This window comes from Eimeria tenella, genomic scaffold (genome assembly GCF_000499545.2).
Source record: "Eimeria tenella Houghton genomic scaffold, Eth_scaff103, whole genome shotgun sequence".
Classification (NCBI taxonomy): Eukaryota; Apicomplexa; class Conoidasida; order Eucoccidiorida; family Eimeriidae; genus Eimeria; species Eimeria tenella.
In genome coordinates, this window is record NW_013541463.1 from 5,008 (window position 1) to 24,423 (window position 19,416).

At 53.9% G+C, this 19,416-nt stretch overlaps 2 protein-coding genes across 2 annotated transcripts; one reads left to right on the forward strand and one right to left on the reverse strand.

Moving 5' to 3' along the window:
- Positions 1 to 3,363: 3,363 nt before the first annotated feature.
- ETH_00027680 (uncharacterized protein) lies at positions 3,364 to 12,866 on the forward strand (the record flags this gene model as incomplete). Its single annotated transcript, XM_013372679.1, has 10 exons — positions 3,364 to 3,440; positions 3,742 to 6,535; positions 6,737 to 7,515; positions 7,703 to 9,323; positions 9,932 to 10,042; positions 10,296 to 10,358; positions 10,595 to 10,672; positions 10,894 to 11,858; positions 11,957 to 12,443; positions 12,723 to 12,866. 10 exons carry the CDS (start codon positions 3,364 to 3,366, stop codon positions 12,864 to 12,866), a joined length of 7,119 nt encoding a protein of 2,372 aa, XP_013228133.1.
- Positions 12,867 to 13,772: 906 nt separating this feature from the next.
- On the reverse strand, positions 13,773 to 19,083 carry ETH_00027685 (eukaryotic translation initiation factor 3 subunit 7, putative; the record flags this gene model as incomplete). Its single annotated transcript, XM_013372680.1, has 12 exons — positions 13,773 to 13,893; positions 13,990 to 14,122; positions 14,398 to 14,565; positions 15,131 to 15,258; positions 15,605 to 15,676; positions 16,066 to 16,220; positions 16,539 to 16,751; positions 17,128 to 17,285; positions 17,686 to 17,812; positions 18,122 to 18,258; positions 18,544 to 18,640; positions 18,877 to 19,083. 12 exons carry the CDS (start codon positions 19,081 to 19,083, stop codon positions 13,773 to 13,775), a joined length of 1,716 nt encoding a protein of 571 aa, XP_013228134.1.
- Between the last annotated feature and the right edge of the window lie 333 nt (positions 19,084 to 19,416).

Sequence of the window (19,416 nt, forward strand, 5' to 3'; positions counted from 1 at the left end):
TGTTACGGCGCCAGAGAATTGTTGGGCACGGCACAGAGAATTGTTGGGCATGGCACATATAGCATTAGACCCTGTCTCAGTTCTCGTGTTACTTACTTCCTGATGTACGATACTGGAATCTCTTAAAGACGGAAATGTCGCTCATGCGACTAGATCGTCCCACTCTCTTTGTTTGATCTTGGTACGTGTTTGTGAACTGTGATTCATGAGCACGGATCCTTCAACAGTTCGTCTGAAGTTAATCATTTGACCTTTCATTCATTCAAACCAGCGCAACATAGGCTGAATGCGTGTCGTAGCAGTTGAAGTCCCTCATGGTGTGCAAGATACATATTAACTTAGCCAGTGAGATGGCATTTATTCCCAATATTAATCCTAGCTTGAGGGAAATTGTGAAAACTTTCAATATCTAGTCCGCGTTATCATAAAGATAGATTTCGTGTTCGTTAATCAAGAAATATCGTACGATCCTGCATATTTTGCTAGAATTAGACATATCATCAGACTGAACGGGACTTCCTTCAAATAGCTCGTGATTGACTGTGACAGGCATTGACACGTCTCCATGGCAATAATGATGCTTGCAGTAACAGATATTCAACATTCTACGACAGCCCGTGTCGCGGAGGCCCAAAACAAAGAAAATGTTCCTCATCTCCTGCCCTGAGGAGGCAAGCCAAGCTCTCTCGTCTTCTTTCACCGAAGCGCATCACATGCAGATAATAGACAGGCGGTAGGCTTCCACGCCTGCTGCACGCAAATATTAGAGGCTTCTCATCTCGGGGTGAGGGTCCGTCTCGCGGCAGGCGGAGAAAAAATAAGGACCATCGCCATAAAATATCAGGAGGCAATTTCCTTGAAGTCAATCCTGGCCTCCGGTCACCCTACGCTCATCAGCTGCTAGTCACCAAGGCAGTAGCTAGAGTAGGCAAGTCTCGGTATTAGTACTGAGAAAGGCGGCGATCCACCTGCCCTCGTACAGGGGAAAATGAAACGATAAGGGGAATTAATTCTAGAGCCGTTTGAGCAAATATGGAGGCTCAAAACTGGATGTGACATATGTGCTAGCGCTCGCCAGACCACTTAAAAATGTTCTTTAGATCAAAAGGCATATTACGTTCTATTAAATTATGCAATAAACATTTTTATACTGATAAAAGTTCAACTAACCGGTAGTAATTTGCTTATTATTCGCTCCTGGTGAAACGGATGAAAATTTCTCCATGAGCAGATGAGAATTTCTTCGTGTACCTTTAGCGACGACCATGTAATAATCAACTACCTATCGATCAGTCGAATCATCATTGATTTTGAAATGCTGATTACAAAGTAAGTCACGAACACTCCTCACCGTCCGCGGCTGGTCGTTTTTTCAACGTACTCGCTCTTATTTTCCAGAAATTCTACTCATTATGTATTTAGGGAGTATCATCTGGGATTTGTCTTCCACTCATTATGTATTTAGAGAGTCTCATCGGGGATTTGTGGAATCCGTGTTAGAGGATTCAGACTCCAGGATGCCCATAGTTTCGTTGTTGCGCAATAAAGCTCTTTAAGGCTTTTTCTACCCAAAAAGTTGTACGTATATGCTAAAACGCACATTTTCGCTTGCACTAAAAGTGGCACGCTTCAACCAAGTAAAGATAACCAATGTTTAGAACAATGGAGACTCGTCAGCATTATATTAACATGTATCTAATCGTTTTCTGATTTCTAACTCTACCAATTCTGAGAATTTCGTTCGAGGGTCCATACCGCATGCAACCAAGCACGCAGCTCCCGTAGAACGCAAGAAGCACTTCCTGCTAGGCACCGCAGTAACAGTCGCGACTTCTGGATTTCATCCCAAGCACGATCAGTGCTTAAAGATTGTCTAATGCTGCTTCAGGAATCCCTAACAGTGCTCCAGAATTGCTTAAATTCTAGTGCGTAGCACTGCAATGTTGCACCAGCATAGCCCCACGGAGTTGTAAGATTCGTTACTCTACAGATGAAGCACTATGAGAGAGTGTATAGCTAGAGGAACTTAGCTCTTGCCGCCAATGTAGCCTAAAGTGCTTGGCTGGAAGGCCAGGGGTTGGGGCTCGCTGTGTCACTGGTGCAGCGTGGGGAACACCTGCATACCCAAGGAAACCGAAGGCCTCAGGAAGGCCAGACTGGAAACAGAGTTGAATCTTTCGCTTTTTAAAGGAGCTATTTGGGCTTCTTTGGCCCTTCTGGGTTTGAAAGTACTTGTGGAGCTTGAAGGAAACACGTAGGAGTCAGACGAAGCCCCTTTCATTACGTAAATGGTAACCTTCGCTCCTGACTGAAAGCCCAGTAACACTTGACAGTGGGGGCGCGGCTGATCCCCCACATCCCTTTGCTACGTTATCTCTTTGGGGTTTTCACCCCTGCATCTGCTTTCCCTCCGTCGCACACCCTCTTGGCTGTCGGTGGCTGGCCATTTATTGAACAAATCGTTCAGACTTTTCTAAGTTTTAGCCACATTGCATGCAGGGGAGCCTGAAGGCCAGTAGGGCCAGCCTGTGGAGCCTAGTGGCACAGCAGTCACCCGCAGCAAGACTCGCCGCGGGGTAAAGGTGCTGCCTGCGCGAGTTGTTCCTGCTGCTGCTGCAGGCTGTCTGCGTGTCTCCCCCGCTCGCATGCAGCTCGCAGCAGGGGACACGAGAACAGGGGCTGTGGAAGGCTACCTTAGCATTCTTTTGGGCTGCTTGGGGAGCCACGACAGTGTTCAATGCAGCGGCGTTAAGCTGTGGGCTCAACGCCTTGAGCGTGCACCGCCGCTCCCCTGCGCTGCTGCGACGAGCCAAACCCTCAGGCTTTAAACGCAGAGCCTCAGCAGCCAAAATGACTCTACGCTGAAGGGGAGCTTCAGTGTAGAGCTCTAAGCCCGAGACCCTGAACCCTGATTGCCCAGACCTTCCGGTGACGCGGTGGTACACAGCCCCAAGGGGGGTTCGTTGCCAAATGACAGAGGGTACAGGGATTTAGGAGAGTCTCTGGGTCGGGTTGTATCTTTTAAATATCTAGAAACGTTGACGAAGGGTAAGAAAACTGCAGTCTTGTGTGAGTACATATCAATTCTGCAGCTGCAGCAGCAGCAGCCAGCCAGCCTGCAGCAGCAGCTGCGGCATTGCGGTAGTAAATACTGCACATTACATTGCTGCGTTTCTCGTTTTAAGGTTTTCCTAGAGCAGCAGAAATCTTCAGTCTCTGCTGCTAGCAGCAGTAGCAACGGCAACACATGCAGCGGCAGAAGTGTGTTTAAATACTACAAGAATTGCAGCGTTTCCTGCCAGGCTGTTGCTGCAGCAGCAGCTGCATTCCTGCAAGGCTCTTGGGCATTCTGCCTGTAAAGTAATGTTCCCTAAACAAGAGCAGAAGGAGCAGCGGCTGGTGCAGCAGCAGCGGGAGCAGCAGGAGCAGCAGCGGGAGCGGTCCGTAGCAAGACCAGTAGAAGCCGTGGGAGGGGAAGCAGCAATAGCGGCGTTTACCCGAGCACGGCGGCATATTTTTTTTTGTAGTTAACTGCTTTTTCGAGCAGCAGCAGCAGCAGCAGCGGCAGCGCATGCTGCTTATTTGGAAGCAGTAGCCTCCGTCTGGTGCTGCACCGGCCACGCCAACTGGCCTACGAAGTCTAGTAGCAGCAGCAGCAACAGCAGCAGTAGAACCCGCCGACCTACATGAAGCAGCAGCGCCAGCAGCGGCAGGAAGGCTCCCTCTTCCCGCTGAATCCAGAATAGCAGCAGCAGCAGCAGCAGCTGCAGCGGCACCTGCTGCAGCGATTCTGGGCAGCACTTGCCAACTGCAGCACGGAACTGGGGGCAGCGAAGGCGGCGAAAGAAGCAGCAGCAGCAGCAGGACCCGCAGCAGCGATATGGACCGTGCTGCTGTGGCCGGTGGCTGCTCAGTAGCTGAAACGAGGCAAGAATCTGCAGCAGCAACAGCAGCAGCAGCATTAGGGCCACCACCGAGAGCTTCATCCAGCAAGAGGCGCATCACAGGAGCAGTAGCATCTGTTGCTGCTGCTGTTGCTTCTGTGTCGGTGGCAGCAGCAGACATGTCTCCGAGAGCTGGCCTTAGGACCACCCCCAGGCGCCGTCGTCCTCTCCGCAGCAGCAGCAGCAGCAGCACTGTAGCAGCAGTAACAGCAGCAGCAGCTGCAGCAGCAGTACCGGCTGAGCAGCTTGCAGCGAAAGTCTCCTCGCACCGTTCTGTGGACTCAGCAGCAGCAGCAGCAGCAGACTCTCCTACGCACCAGCACTTCAGCAGGGCTGCGCGAACCCGACAGCAGCAGCAGCTGCAGCAGCAACAGCTGCAGCAGCAACAGCTGCAGCAGCAGCAGCTGCAGCAGCAGCAGCTGCAGCAGCAGCAGCTGCAGCAGCAGCAGCTGCAGCAGCAGCAGCTGCAGCAGCAGCAGCTGCAGCAGCAGCAGCTGCAGCAGCAGCAGCTGCAGCAGCAGCAGCTGCAGCAACAGCAGCAGCAGAATGGCTTCGACACCACAGAAGTAGTCTACTGCGCCCTGCTCTCGGGCGCAGAGGATCTTGCCGCTTCTCCTCTTTCGGGACTAGAAGCAGCCAAGCAGCAGCAGCAAACTCCTGGTGTTGCAGAAACTGTAGCAGAAGCAGCAAATGCAGCAGAGACAGCAGCTGCTCCCGTAGCAGCAGCAGCTGTTGGCGTTGTTGCAGCAGTTGGGGGCAGCACAGTTCCGCAGCGGCTGCCAGTCTCAGCGCCAGAGACTGCAGCAAGAGCTGCTGCTCTTGGTTTTACTGCTGCCCCGTCTGCTGCTGCTGCTGCCTCCACCCAGGGCAGCAGCAGCAGCAGCAGGCGGGCACTAAGAGCAGCTAGCTCGCATTGTTTGTCCACACCAAACGACGCAGCTGCAGCAGCCGCAGTTGCAGCAGGGGCAGCAGCAGCAGCAGCAGCAGCAGCAGCAGCAGAAGGGGGTGAGGCGACCCCAACAGTCAGGACGGAGTCTGGCCGTCCTGCTGCTGCAGCAGCAGCAGCACGAAAGCGTCTTGGTGCTGCTGCAGGTCATCCAAGCCATAGTAAGAGGCACAGGAGGCAGCAGGCGGCGGAGCAGCAGCAGGGGAACGAGCCTGCTCCTGCTGCTGCTACATGTGATGATGCTGCGGCTGCAGCTGGGGCTGCAGCTGTTGCTGCTCCTGCTGCTGCTCCTGCTGCTTCTGAGGGCGACAGAGCAGAGGCACAGGCAGCAGCAAGCGTGGTGCGATTGGCCCCGCCAGAGTCAGAGTCAGCAACAGCAGCAGCAGCCCCTGCTGCTGCTGCAGAGCAGCCTGGGACAGAATCCTTACGAGATTCAAGTGGCAGCAGCAGCAGCAGCAGCAGCAGTAGCAGGGGAAGGCGCGCTGCTGCGGCTGCAGCAGCTGCTGCTTTGCAGTCCTGTGCTAAAAAACAACGAGCTGCGCCGTGTAGGTGTTCCGGCAGCACTGCCTGCTCCTGCAGCAGCTGCAGCTGCTGCTCCAGTAGCAGCAGCAGCAGCAGCAGCAACGGCGGGAGCACCAATGTGGATGCCGTTGGCCAAGTTCAGAGTAGCGATAATGTCGGCAGTAGCAGCAGCAGCAGCAGCAGCTGTGCCTCAGGTTCTTCGTCCTCTCGCATATCAGCAACAGCGGCAGCGGCTGCAGCAGCAGCAAGTGCTGCTACGGCGTTGCCTCGCAGCGTGGCCGCCGTGGAAGCGATAAGCATGCTGCAGCAGCTGTGGGTGCGGCCCGTGCTGCAGTACGCAGAGACACTGGACCCGCTGCTGCTGCCCTCGCGAGACCATTTTGCTGCTGCTTATTCTTTGGTGCAGCAATTGACGGAGACAGAGGAGACAGCCTTCCAAGTGTATTGTCTCTTCCGTATATCTCTTGCGGAGTGGGCTGCGAAGCAGCTGCGGCTCATTGTGCAGCAGCAGCAGCAGCAGCAGCAGCAGCACGCAGTGGCGGCAGCAAGAACTGCACAGCAAGTGGCGCCAGCGTCCGCAGCAGCAGCAGCAGCAGCAGTAGCTGCCGCTGCTGCTGCTGCTGCTGCAGGCAGCAGCGCACCTGGTGTCTCTTTGCCCGAGAGATGCTGCTGCGCAGATTGTCGAGTAGCTGAGAGGGACAGCAGCAAGTGCTGCCGCAGCAGCTGCCCAGCTGGCGGCGCTGCTGCTGCAGGCGATCGCGAAAGAGCTGCTATGGAGACCCGCAGGCCCCACGGCTGTTTGCGCTGCACGGGCAGGCAGCAGCAGCCGCCGCAGCAGCAGCAGCTGCAACAGCAGCAGGCGTTTCCCGTGCAGCTGCACGCTCGCCGCGTGCTGCAGCAGCCGCTGCAGCAGCACCGCGAAGACGGCCTGCTGTGCAGCTGCAGCGCCTGCGGCACTTCGCTGCTGCAGCGGCTGCTGCGCTGCTGGGAGGTGTATGGACACCTAGTTTATTGGCTTATGAGGGGTTTTTGCTATTTAGACAGATTCTTCACAGGAAGAAGAAAAGAAATAGGAGACACTCCAAACTTGCTGCTGTGTGCCTTAGCTGTTTTCCAAACCTGCGTAAGGAGGCTTCTGCTGCTGCTGCTGCTGCTCCCCGTGTGGCTGCTGCTGCTGCTTCCGTGGGGCGGGGCCTGCTTCTTTTGCTGCTGTTGTTGCTGCCTCTTGCTGCTGTTGCTGCTGCCTGTTTTGCTGCTGTTGCTGCTGCTGCTGCCGTGCCTCTATTTAGTGCTGCTGGGGCAGATAACTTGTGCTGTTTTTCAGGTGTATGCCCAAATACACAGACGAACTGTAGAGGCTCTTACTGCAACAGTTGCTGGCTACAGGCAGCAGCTGCAGCAGTCACAGCAGCAGCAGCAGCAGCAGCTGGTGCTGCTGCAGCCGCAGTACCATGGCATTGATCCTGCTTCCTTTAGAAAACTAATGCTGATGCTGTGCTGCTTGGGGGAACCCCATATTGCTGCTCTTGAGTCCTTCCCAGCAGAAGCAGCAGCAGCAGCAGGAGCGGGAGCGGAATGTTCAGCGTACAATCAAGCCGCGCAGCAGCAACCTGAGAACTCCAGGGCCCTAAGCGACAAGATTAGGAGCAGCAGCAGCAGCAGCAACAGCGGGCGCAGCAGGGCGATGCGCGTGGTACAATGGCGTCTTCTTCCTTCGCCTCAAAGTGGAGATACTTCTTCCGTGTCCGCTGCTGCCCGGCGGCAGCAGCAGACTGCCGCTGCGCAGCAGCAGCACGCTGCTGCTGCACGACAGCAGCAAACTGTTGCTGCCCGGCAGCAGCACATTACTGTGGCTCAGCGCCAATCAACTGTGACTGCTCAGTGGCAGCAAGCTGCGGCTGCTCAGCAGCACCAGCAGCTGAGTCAGCAGCAGCTGCAGGAACTGCAGCAGGGAACAGTCACAAGGGATCATCAGCAAAGGGTGGAGAGGCAGCAGCTGCGGCAGCAGCTGCAGCAGCACCTACTGCATCAACGCCACATGCAGCTGCAGCAACAGCAGCAGCACCACCAGCCAACTGGCCGTTTCTTTGACGACTTGCAGCAGTGAGTGCTGCTGCTGCTGCTTTCCTTTGTGCTGCAGTTGTCTCACGGGATATGCAGCTAATTTGTCTTGCTGCTGTTTGTCTTGCCATGTCTGCTGCTTCGCTGCCTCGTGGACAAGTCTGAGGCTACGTTTGCTTTTGCTGTGACTGCTGCTGCTGCTGCTGCTGCTTCTTGGGTGTCTCTGCAGTTCCATGCTGACGGAATCGGAGAGCTATTACTGCAGCAAGTCCAGGGAGTGGCTGCTACAGGACCTTGCCGCTGCTCCGCCAGAGGCGCAGCAGCAGCTGCTGCAGCAGCACCATCCGCAGCAGCGAATTGACTTTGCTGCTGCAGCAGACTGCGCTGCAGCAGCAGCAGCAGCAACAGCACAGCAGCAGCGACTGCATCAGCGGACGCGTACACTTGGCACGTGCTGGTTGCGGGCGTGTTGCGATTCGTCAGCAGCAGCTGCTGCTGCTGCAGCGCGAGCGGCAGCACTGCCTTCAGCAGCAGCAACAAAAGAAGAGGATGAGACAGTCACCGTGACAGTATACTGCAGCTGCGGCAGTGGCACTTGCTGCGAAGGTCACTCGAGCTCTCAGCAGCAGCAGCAGCCTCGGCAGCTGAAGCTGCGCGTATGTGAGGCGCGTTTGCTGCGTCGCCTGCAGCAGCAGCAAACAGAAGTGGGGCTGAGCTGCAGCAGCTACACAGAGCGCGTGCACATGCTGCTGTTTGGGGAGCAGCAAGTCTTCAAGCTTGCTGCCTTGTGGCCGCGACTGCAGCAGAACCTGCTGCAGAAGGCCTCAAAAATAGCAGTAATGGATTGTTTGCATTTTGTCTTGTGTGGGCCTGGGGGTCTCACGGATCTGCTGCAGCAGCACGCCTTCGTAAACGACCTCCATGCTGCGCCCTACCAGCAGGGACAGAGCCAGCAGCAGCAGCAGCAGCAGCAGCAGAGTGAACCTGTCGAGGAAACGGGGTGGGATGTGGGAGGACACGGCATCTGGGAGTGCAGCAGCAGCAGTGGCGGCGGCAGCAGCAACGCCTGCAGCAGCAGCTCCACAAGCGGCAGCAACTTGAGTTTTAGACCTAGCAGCAGCGAGTGCAACGCCAGCAGCAGCAGCAGCAGCAGTAGCAGCAGCAGCAGCAGCAGCGGTGGGGTGATAGACTTGTGTTTGCTTCTGAAGCATCGTCGGCTGCTGCTGCACTCTGTCTGGAGGCTGCTGCGGCTCTACAGGCCAACGCAGCAGCGGCAGCAAAAGCCCAGAGATCTGGTTGCTGCTCTCGTTAGAGAAGCCATCTCAGCCCGCGTTCTGCAGATCACCGAGCCGCTGCGGACTGCTGCAGCAGTACAGGCCGCAGCAGCAGCAGCAGCTGCTGCTGGATCAGCAGCGCCAGGAGCGCGAGCTGCCTCGCCTACAGAGAAGCCGCAAACACGTGGAGCAGCCAGCAGCGAAGTCGCTGCTGCTGGTGCTGCTGCTGCTGCAGGGGCACAGACAAAGGCTGCAGCCGACCCACCAAGCCGCCGTGTCACTCGCAGCATTAGCAGCAGCAGCACCAGCAGCGGCAGCAAGACTGGACTGCTGCAGCAGGACCTTCCTGCGGGCAAGAGCAGAGGACGGGGCTCTGTGCGCGTTTCTTCTGTAAAGAAGCAGCAGCAGCAGCAGACGCAGCTGGAGCAGCAACAGCAGCAGCAGCGCGAAGAGGACTGGTTGGAGGGGCCCCAGGGCGTGGCCTGCCGGCGGCTGCTGGACTTCCAGGGAGAAGTCGGGAGGCTCATAGATTTTGTTTTTAAAGGAGACGCGAGAATGGTGGAGGTAATAGGAACGGTGAGATTATTTTTAATTCTTTTTTCTTCTTGTTCTCTTTTATTTCTGCTGCTGCTGCTGCTGTTGCTGCTGCTATTTGAGTCTTTTTCTCGTATTTCCCCCCTCCAGCTCCGGCTCTTGGGGCCCCCAGCTTCGCGCTGCGGCGCTGCTGCTGCTGCTGTTGGGCCCCTTTTTTTGTTCTTTTTATTTTTCATCTATTTGTTGTCTTCCGCAGTTTTCTTCTTTTCTGCTGCTTGTCTCTTTAAAGATGCTGCTCCAGTGATGACTAGGGAATTAGAAGCAGCAAAAGATTTCCTAGCAGCTGCTGCACTTGTGGCTCTGCGTTTTCCTTTCTGCTTCTGATCCTTTGAATTTCCGCTTTTATTTATATTCTTTAGCTGATAGGTGCATCTCTTGTCTTTGTTTCTTTTTGCCTTCCTTGCTTTTCCTTTTTTCTGTCAAGTGGAGGGTTTGGCTGGAGCCCCTTTGCTACCTCTTGCTGCCTTTTGCTGCAGCTTGAGCCGCTGGGCGCAGGGCTAGGGTTTAGGCGTTTTGCAGTGCAGCTAGGGTTTAGGGTTTGCTGCTGTTTTTCAGCCCGTAAGGGTTTAGGGTTTGCTGCTGTTTTTCAGGCCATAAGGGACGCTCTCTCTCACGTTTCTTCCTTAGCAGCTTCACTCTGCCTCTACTGGGATCGGTTCCTTCCACGGCTGCAGAGATATTCACAAACCAAGAAAGTTGCGGTGCGCTGCTGCTGCTGCTGCTGCTGTTGCTGCCAGACTCTGTGCTTCTAACAGTTCGCTTGCTGGAAGGGGCGCCGCAGCTCGTGCTGCTGCAGTATCAGCAGCAGCTGCTGCAGGAGCGGCAGCAGCCACTGACATGATTGCTTGGAGTGAAGATACGCACGAGCTGCTGCAGCTATACGGGACTTAATGCAGAGCAGCAATAGGCCCGCCTTGCATTGCTGCTGCTGTGGCTGCTGCTGTGCTGCTGCAGGCCCACCTTGTCGCCTTGCTGCAGAACATGCCGGACAGAGCTGGCTTCCTTGAGGCTTACAGGGTAACTTTGCTGTAGTGGCGGCTGCTGCTGCTGGTTGGCTATTATTTTTTGTGCTGCTGCTCTCCTCGATTACAGCGGCAGCAGCAGCACCAACAGCAACGCGAGGAGCAGCTGCAGCGGCAGCAGCTCGCACCTCTTTGCTCGGTTGTTGGTGCTGCGCCGTCAGTCCAGGAGAGCTGCTGCTGCTGCTGCCGTTAATGCTGCAGCTTTTTTCGTGCATTGGGTTTCTGCTGCAGAGACACCTGGGAGATAGACTGCTGCTGCGCGGCTGCAGGGGGATAGAGCAGGAGAAGCTGATTGCAGATCTTCTCGAGGTGTGCACCTGCAGCAGCTGCTAGAGCTCTCTTCTTGCTGCTGTGCTGCTGCTGCTGCTGCACCGGGGCTGCTGCAGCGCTCCCTGCTCAGCTGCTGCTGAGCTCATTTGTTTCCATTTCGGCACTTTGAAGTTCATACTTGGTTTTCCTCCCCTGTGCCTCACTCCCATCCAGAGTTTATTCCATTTATTTTATTCTTTTTTTTTTCTGTCTTTCTGCAGAGGCACGCAGGGGCGGACCTGCAAGCGACAGTGCGCATTGCTGCAATGCCACGAGACATAGAAGCAAGTGCGCTGCTGTCGAGGGAGTTCCAGCAGCAGCAGCGGCAGCAGGAGCACCAGCAGCGGAAGCAGGAGCAGCAGCAGCTTGACGAGCGGCAGAGGCAGCAGACGCACCAAATGTGCATGCGGCACCTTCGAGAAACTGTGCAGATCAGCCGAGAGCAGCAGCAGCAGCAGCAGCGAGGGCGCAGCTCGCAGCGGCTGCAACAACTGCAGCTGCAGCGACAGCGGCAGCAGCACCAGAAGGAGCAGCAGCAGTTGGCTAAGCAGCACCAGCAGGAGCAGCAGGAACACAACTCCCAGAGGGAACAGCAGGCGCAGCAGCAGCGACTGCAGCAAGAGCTGCTGCTACAGCAGCTAGATGATGCCGACGAGACGCCCGAGTTGCTGCGGCTCCCGTATCCGCAGCAGCAGTTCAGCGCGCTCATTCTGCGCTGGAACTGCTGGGCTGTGGAGGAGAGGCAAAGAGACTTAAGAAACAGCACGCAGCTGCTGCTGCCCCCGCAGCTTTCCCAGCCCATAGTGTCTTTCACTGCTTTCTACACTGGCAAGTACTCCAGCAGGGTTTTGGCGTGGCAGATGCACTGCAGCAGAGTGACATTCGCAACATCTCTGTACACCCCAGCAACAGCAGCAACAGCAGCAGCTGCTGCGGCCGCTGTTGCAGTCAGCGAGGAAAACAGCAGCAACTGCATCAGAAGGCAAAGCCAGCGGCTCCAGCCTCCACCCTCGCAGGCGGCTCGTAGCTGCAGCAGCAGCAGCAGCTGCAGCAGGAACAGCAGCAAGAACCCCAGCAGCAGCAATGCTTGCATCAAAAGCCCCACAGCCACTAGCTCAGGGCCTCTTGTGACGCTGCTAGAGACTGACCCATATGCTGCTACGATCCTGCTGCTATTCAATGATGAGTAAGTGCTTCCACTGCTGCTGCTGGTCTGTTTTCCTGCTGCTCGTTGCTGCTTTGCTGCTGCACTGGAAGCACTTTGCGCCACTGTTTGTGCTGCAGCGCGAGAGCAGCAAGGGGCATTTCTCTAGAAGAAATAGAGGCGGAGACGAAATTTCGACCTGCAGAGATTACTGAAGCAGCAGCATCGCTGCTGCGGCCTCTCCCACTGCTGATGCTGTGTCCTCCAGGGCATTTGCAGGGGCAAGCAGAGGAGCAGGAGCAGCGGAGAGGGCAGCAGCAGCAGCAGCAGCAACATGAAGAAGATGGCAGGGACCGCAAGGCATTTGCTGATGATCTGGAGGCCAAACTTGCTGGTGGTTGGTTGCTGCGGGTGAACGAGACCTTCTGCAGCAGCAGCGACAGCAGCAGCAGCAGTAGCAGCAAGTGGCAGTACATCCGCTGCTGTCCTGCGCTATCTTTGGCTGCCATTGCTGAAGCAAAGCAGCAAAAGAAGGAGACGAAGGTACAGAGCAAGAAGGAAGAGGCGCCCACGTCAGCAGCAGATAAGAAAATCCTGCTGGAGGCAGCTCTTGTGCGAATTCTGAAGGTACTTCACAGCTACGGAGCAACAAATAAGTTTCAAAAGCTGCATAATTAGTGCAGAAAAGCCTCAGCAATGAAGGCTGCAGTAGGATTGCGATCTAGCGCTGCTTCCTGTAGGGCTTAATGCGTAACTGGAGGAAGACACGGTTGAGAGCCAGCAATTGTGCTGCTGCTGCTGCGCTACTGCTGCTGCTTTTACTTGTGCCTCTGTGTGTTTGCTTTTATGCCGTTTGTTCTTGCATTTCAACAGCTAGAGCGCCTGCGTGTGCTGCTGCTGCTGCAGCGTGAGGGCTCGGCCGACGACGCAGCGCTGGCTGCTGCAGTTCTGGGACCAACAAGGACAGCAGCAGCTGAGGAGCAGCTGCAGCAAGCTTTAGGTTCTCTTGTGGAGAGGGAGTTTTTGCGAAGGGACGAGGAAAATCCGTAAGCTTAGTCTTTGTTGGTGCTGCTGCTGCCGTTGCTGCTCTTGCTGCTGCTGCTGCTGCTGCACACTACGCAGTGGCAATAACGTTGAGATCAGCGAGGATTTACTTCCCTTGTCTACCTACTGCATTCAGGAGGGTCTTCCACTACGTCCCATAGCAGTCAACTGTAGGCTGCTGCTGCACAATTGGCAACTGCAGCAACAGCGACAGCAGCGGCGAGTGCTACTGCTGCCGTTGCTGTTCTTGTACTCCGCAAAATAGCAGCAGCTGAGGCAGCAGACGCTGCAGCCAGAGATGCAGCGGCAGCAGCTGTTGTTTCTTTGGCCGTTACCAGATTTTCGCTGGTAAGTGCAGCAGCTCCAATTGCAGCAGCAGCAGCTGCTGCAGCCGGATTTGTGGGGTGTCGGGGGGCATGGAGAGGATCCAGCCACTGAGCCTCGCCGCACTGTTGTCTTTGATTTTAATTAATTTCCAACAGCGTCCGCGTATCATTGGCTACACCCGCAGCACTGCTGCAGCAATATCTAGTGAGGCAGCTGCAGCAGCAGCGTTGGCCCCCCAGTAGCACTAGCAGCAGCAACAGCCCTAGCAACAGCAGCTACTGCAAAACTCGCCCGTCGCTATAGTGGGCTGCATGCATCGCAATTATAATTAGTTTTCTGTCTCTCCCCAACAATGCAGCCGTGAACTGCCAGTCCCGAGTAAACCGCATGATGCTTATCTGCATCCATGCAAGCTGCGGGCCTGCACGCGCATGCGCGCTTGCATGCACTGAGGAATTCAAAGGAAGCGCATGCAGTGTCATATGCGCGCGTTGTTCGTGCATGCATTTGCTGGGTCTCCTTCTTTGGCCAGACTTCGATGGGCTCTTGAGTTGAACAATCTTCCTGTTTTGTCTGTCTTCCGCTCTACTGTTCCTCCTCTGCCTGCTCCCTGTTGGCTTCGTTTGCTTCTTCTCTCTCCTCTTCATCCTCTGGGCGCGAGTAAAGGCGCATCATCGGTTTCGTTGGGTCCTTTAGCAGCACGTATCTGCGCAGCCACCGCCACCCTTGCATGCATGCCGCATTGAGCGCATGCACAACAAACATTGCGGCTGCTGCTGTTTACTTGTTTTCAACTTCTCACCTGCCGTCAGGCTTGTCTTCGAGCAGATCGAGCACAGCCCTCACAATACCCCAGGCGTTTTCCGGCCGGAGACCAATTTGCCTTCCCAGGTCTCTTGTCTGATAATTGTGCACCGTCAGAATTAAGTGCTGCTCTGTAATGCGAAAAGAACAAAAACAACACTGACTGCGATAATGAATAACGAAAAATGGGGAGGCAAAGCCGGAAACCAATGAAATGGTATACAACTGCGGCAAGCGCCTTCACAGAAGTCAATACAAAAGCGGCAACATGCAGAAGAAGCACCAGTCGCAAGAAACGAAAAATAGAACTGAAACAAGAGAACGAAACAGTGCCAAACTGAGAACAGAGTCCGCAATCGGAACGATTGAGCAAACGAAGGAAACCTCCAACCCAATTCTTTCTCACCATTGTCGTTGGGCGTCTTCCTGGCGACAAAGCCAAGTCGAAGTTCATCACAACCGGCAATCATTGCTGAGGTTACAAACTTTCTCAATTTGCAGGCGTTATTGCGAACCTCCGTGGCCAAAAGAGCACCACGCTGGCTCTCTAAGAGAGTGCGCCAGTTCTTCTGCCCTGCACCCCAGCATACACCGCAACGAATCGGAATTGGGCAGCAAAGCCAGATTTCCTACAAGGCAAAGAGAAATCATGAGGAGATGAACAACCGAAAAAGGCGATCAGCATGCAAAAATGAATACGTATGGAAATAAATCAACATGCGTCTCGTTCGGTTTCGTATCAGCCGTAGCGCCAGCTCGGAATGAACAAGCAAACACATACTATTCGAGAAGATAGTTATGGATACTCAAAATAGTACTGGTACCGATAGTAAACAGAAACGCTAAGGGAGGACAATTTACTGCAACAGCCCCCACGCAGTGAAGAAAGCCAGCCGACGAATACATCTTGAACAGCAATAACAAAGCCGCACAAGAAATCAAATGAGCACTGAACATGCACACATAAACAGCTGGAAAGCAATCAGTAAGCAAAATAAGGTGCCTTTACGCCTAATTTTGTAAGGCGCAGGGCTAGATGAACCCGGAGTGTCCAACGAGCGACCGCGCATCCAAACGAACAATAAGTTAAGGAATCGACATGCAAAAAATATGAAAAAAGCAGTCAAACACGCTCTCACCTTTTGGCTCTATCTCGTTAAGAGCACAAGTATAAATGTACCCTCCTCCATCCACAATGAAGTTGTCACCCTCTCTCGCTTCCTTCAGGTCCGCGCGCGCCATTGGAGACTTGGCGTAGACCTCAGCCCTGCATGCAGAGCCAAAGGGAAAGCACACATATAGTTGCAGGATGCAGGTATTACAGACGAAAGTGACCGCTGGGAGCACGACATAGGAAACTGATGTCGAAAGACACCAATGCAGACGGAAATGAAAAGGCAGATAAAGACGCTGAGACCCAACTAATGAGAGGCAGCAACAGAGCGGCAAAAAGCTGAAGAAAAAGGGGGAATGAACAGCAACACAAGGAAAACGGAGGCGAAATGCAAGAGGTCCGGCGTGAACCAGATGGGGCGAGCTGATGGGCGTAAATGGACAAAAAAAGAGCGCGCGACATAAAAAAGAGATGCAAAAGCAAAAAAAGAGTAACAAACCTTGTAAGGATGTTGATGGGGCGGCGAGAGGCGTTTGGTCCGGCGCGAGGAGGAATGGTGAAGAGGCGGTATCTGAGATGAGAGACAGGAACATCCGTTGATTCGCTTATTGCACAGTAGCCCATTCTCGTTATTATTACAATTATTCTTTAACTAATTCGTGGCGAAAAATACATGAAGGACGGCAAAAACAAGGCGAAGACCCGCGCGCAGATCAGCAGGCAACAAAACGCAGAAGCGCAAGAGAGTAACGGTGCAAACAAACACGCGAAAAAGCATGCACCAGACAGACAGAAAAAGAAGAGCAAATGGGAAAACAAACAGCAGCACCTCTTGCGTGAGATGCCTGCGGTAGACATATATATGGAACAATGGAATAGCTCTCCAACACAACAAACCCTCTGAATAGAAGCAACTGAACCCAGTAGTTTCCGCAATCGGCTCCAGCACTTCATTCTCACCTATAAGCAATGGTCGCGGGAGTATCCCCACTCTCTACGAACGGGGCAGGCGGATACTCAGCAGCAACTTCGCCGGGCACCAAGAGCTGCTGTCTCAAATTCTGGTTGATACGGACAGCCTCAAACCCTAGAGCTGCTGGGCGATTTAGGCGGTTCTGAACGCAAATGTTACACCCTAAACCGTATGCGTTAACCCCTTAACCAGCGCAATAATGCCATCTTCAGTTACTGCGCAAGTTCTGAAACCCTAGCGCCACTCGAACTTGGGCAGTCCTATCATAGACAAACCCTGCAAGCTCTACACACAAACCCGACAGGCTCTACAAACAACCTTTTAGTCCTAAAGGGCTAACCCTTGACCATACTCCATAGTCCTTTACAAATCTGTGGCCCTCGCTGCATCGCTTAAGAATCTGCGGCGCCCTCTACACTCTCCAAAATGCGAAACTCTAAACCCTAGACTCAACTCTCACCTCTGCGTCCTGCATAGGGGGCTCAATGCTCGTTTCGTTGACGGTGAGCAGATCCACAATGGATCCGTTGGCCTTGTCGATAATGATTTTCCCGTCAATCTTGGTCAGGTAAAGATGCCACGAATACTTGGACTGAGGCGCCGCCATAAGGCAAGCCAGTACCTGGTCGGTTGCTGCAACATCAACCTGCTTGCTGCCGTTTAGCATATAATCCTGCAGTTCATAAGCGCAAATAATCAAAGAAAACGCTTCACAAACGATCTAAGTCTACAAATTGTTACAGGAGGTGAAAGTGAGGAACGGGGGATGTACTTATTTGACCGACGGCAGAAAATTGCTCGCCCGCAGGACGGCAGCAGCAGCAGCAATAACAGCAGCAGCACAAAGCGCAAATGCTGCAGGAGCAGCAGCCTCAAGCCCCCCAACCATTGCAGCAAAAGACAAGCCCAGCAATTTTCAATAGCGGCACAAGCAGCAACAGCAGACGCAGCACCAATAACACCTATCACCAGCTGCGGCTCCACCCCAACATTCCACCAACCCAATCCCCAGCAGCAGCAGCAGCAGCAAAAGCAGCAGCAAATCTGACCCTGATGACTTCGTCATCTTGTGTGGTGACCCAGTAGTAGTAGAAGTTGCTGCTGAGGTTTTGCATTGGCACCGGCAGTTTGCTGGAAATCTTGTCAGCTTGCCGCGAGTAGACACCCAAGGTGCCGCGCCATTCCAAATCCTCAACAGTAACACGTGCTGCACGAAACAAAACAAGAGAATAAATGAATAATGAACAAACGACTAATAACCGCTCATGAATAAAGAACAAAAAACACTGTAGGAGTGGCAAAAGAAACTCGATACTAGCAAAGACATCCAGCTGCGCATTCTGCCGTTAGGAAAAATATACACAGCTCCAAACAAGCAAAAACCGCTGCTGCTTCTGTTGTTGCTCCTGCTGTTGCTGTTGCTCTCGCTCCTGCTGTTGCTCCTGCTGCTGGCGGAACCATTCCCAGCCTGCCCAACCCCTAGAACCCGTTCCAAAAGGGAAAGCTAGAAAAGACAGAGCCAACTGAGCTGTACCAGCCCCCAGTAATGGAACTCCCAATGCCAGGAATATGAAGACTAGAACCACGTGAACTGAAGCTGCACTTACGAGTTTCAATCTGCTGCTTGTGCAGCTGCTGCAGCGGCAGCTCCGCCAGAACCTGCCAGTCGTTGGTGGGCTGAATGGACCATTCAGAGAAGGCGCGGTGGCGCGCGTGGATGCGGGCGTATCTTGCCTGAGAGAAAAACATCAAGAAGTTGAATTTGACGAAATTATATTCAATTTCTGAAGCAAAAATGTTGAACTGAGGCCGAGGCTGCCTAGCAATGGGCTTTCTGCTTCCTTCAAGGATATTTTCTGGTTGGTGAAGGAAGGAACTGCAGGTGGGGGTTTGTTCAACCCAAACCCTAAACCCTAAACCCTAAACCCTGAGTCTACTTCTTTGAGCTAATTTTCTGAATTTTTCCACAAACGAAATACGAAACTGCAGTGGAAGTGAAATAACTCGAACAGCTGTTTTAAAATGAACGGAAACAAGCCGCACTTGCTGTTGCTGCTGCTGCTTCTTCTGGTCACTCTTTGCCTTTTTGCCCAATTTCAGCTCCTCTTCATCTTTTGTCTTCTCGTTAAATGCTGCTGTCGTCTGCTTCACCGGGGCTCTGCGACGGCTGAGCCAGCCCTCTGTAGACAAGTACGGAGAGGCGACGTGCGGGCAATCGGGCGAAACTTATTGGCCATTCAAGTTTTAAATTTGAAACAAAGTCATTTGGGTTTAAAACAAAAACAAGTTCCCGAGGGCTATAAAGCACAGACAGACGACTATATAGAGTTACTGGCTCATGAGCCCTCAGTCCAAAACCCTAAACCCCAAACCCTGAGAAAAAATCCAAACCCTAATCCTACCCTCTAAACCCTAGCAGAAAAACCCTAAACCCTAGACCCTTAACCCTCAAATTAAAACCCTACCTCCTGTGGTCTTGTGCCGCATCATTGGCTTGCTGTCAACCATGTGGAATTCCTTCTCATCATCCACTGGGGCCGCTCCCCTTGGGTCTCTTTGCTTCTGCAGGCGCACCCAACTCCAAACCATAAACCCTAAATGTTAAACTCTAAGCCGTAAACCCTAGACCCTAGACCCTAAACCCTAGTCGGCGCGTCGCGTTGCCCCCCAACGGCTGGCTTCAATTCCCCATAGCTGTCTGTCAGCCGAACACAAACCCTGGCCTGGCGCCGAACCTAGCCAGCCGCTATCTGCTATAGTTTAAACCCTAAACCCTAAACCCTAAACCCCAGACTCACGCTGTTGAATGTGAAATCGCAGCACCTGAAGAGCTGCTGAGAAAAGAGGGGAGACTTCAGGTTGAGGTCGAAAGGCAAAACCTCCAAAAGGGATAAACCCTCCTGCAAATGGTCATCCTCAGATTTGCTGTTTGGCTTCTCGGGGGGCCCCCAGCAGGGGGCCCCGCCAGAGGCGTAGGGGAATATGTCGTTGGCAGAGGCAGGCATCGCAGCAAACCCTAAACCCTAAACCCTAGGTGAACCCTAGGCAGCAGAATCGCCCTGTGCAGGCCACGCAGAAGCCACACATGCACAAAGCCGTTAGCTCCGAAACCGAGGATAAACCTGAACCCAAGGGAAGCTCTCAATACGAAAACAATAAACCCTAAACCCTAAACCCTCTTTCTGGTCCACCTCCCGATCCAAGGCCCCCAGCCGCCCACACTGACGCCCACAGCGCGCGTAAGCTCCGCAGCCAACACCTGTTCTAGTCACGATGGACTAGGAGCGAGGGTTTAGGGTTTGTGGTTTAGGGTTTGGCGCATGCGTGTGGGGGCTGGG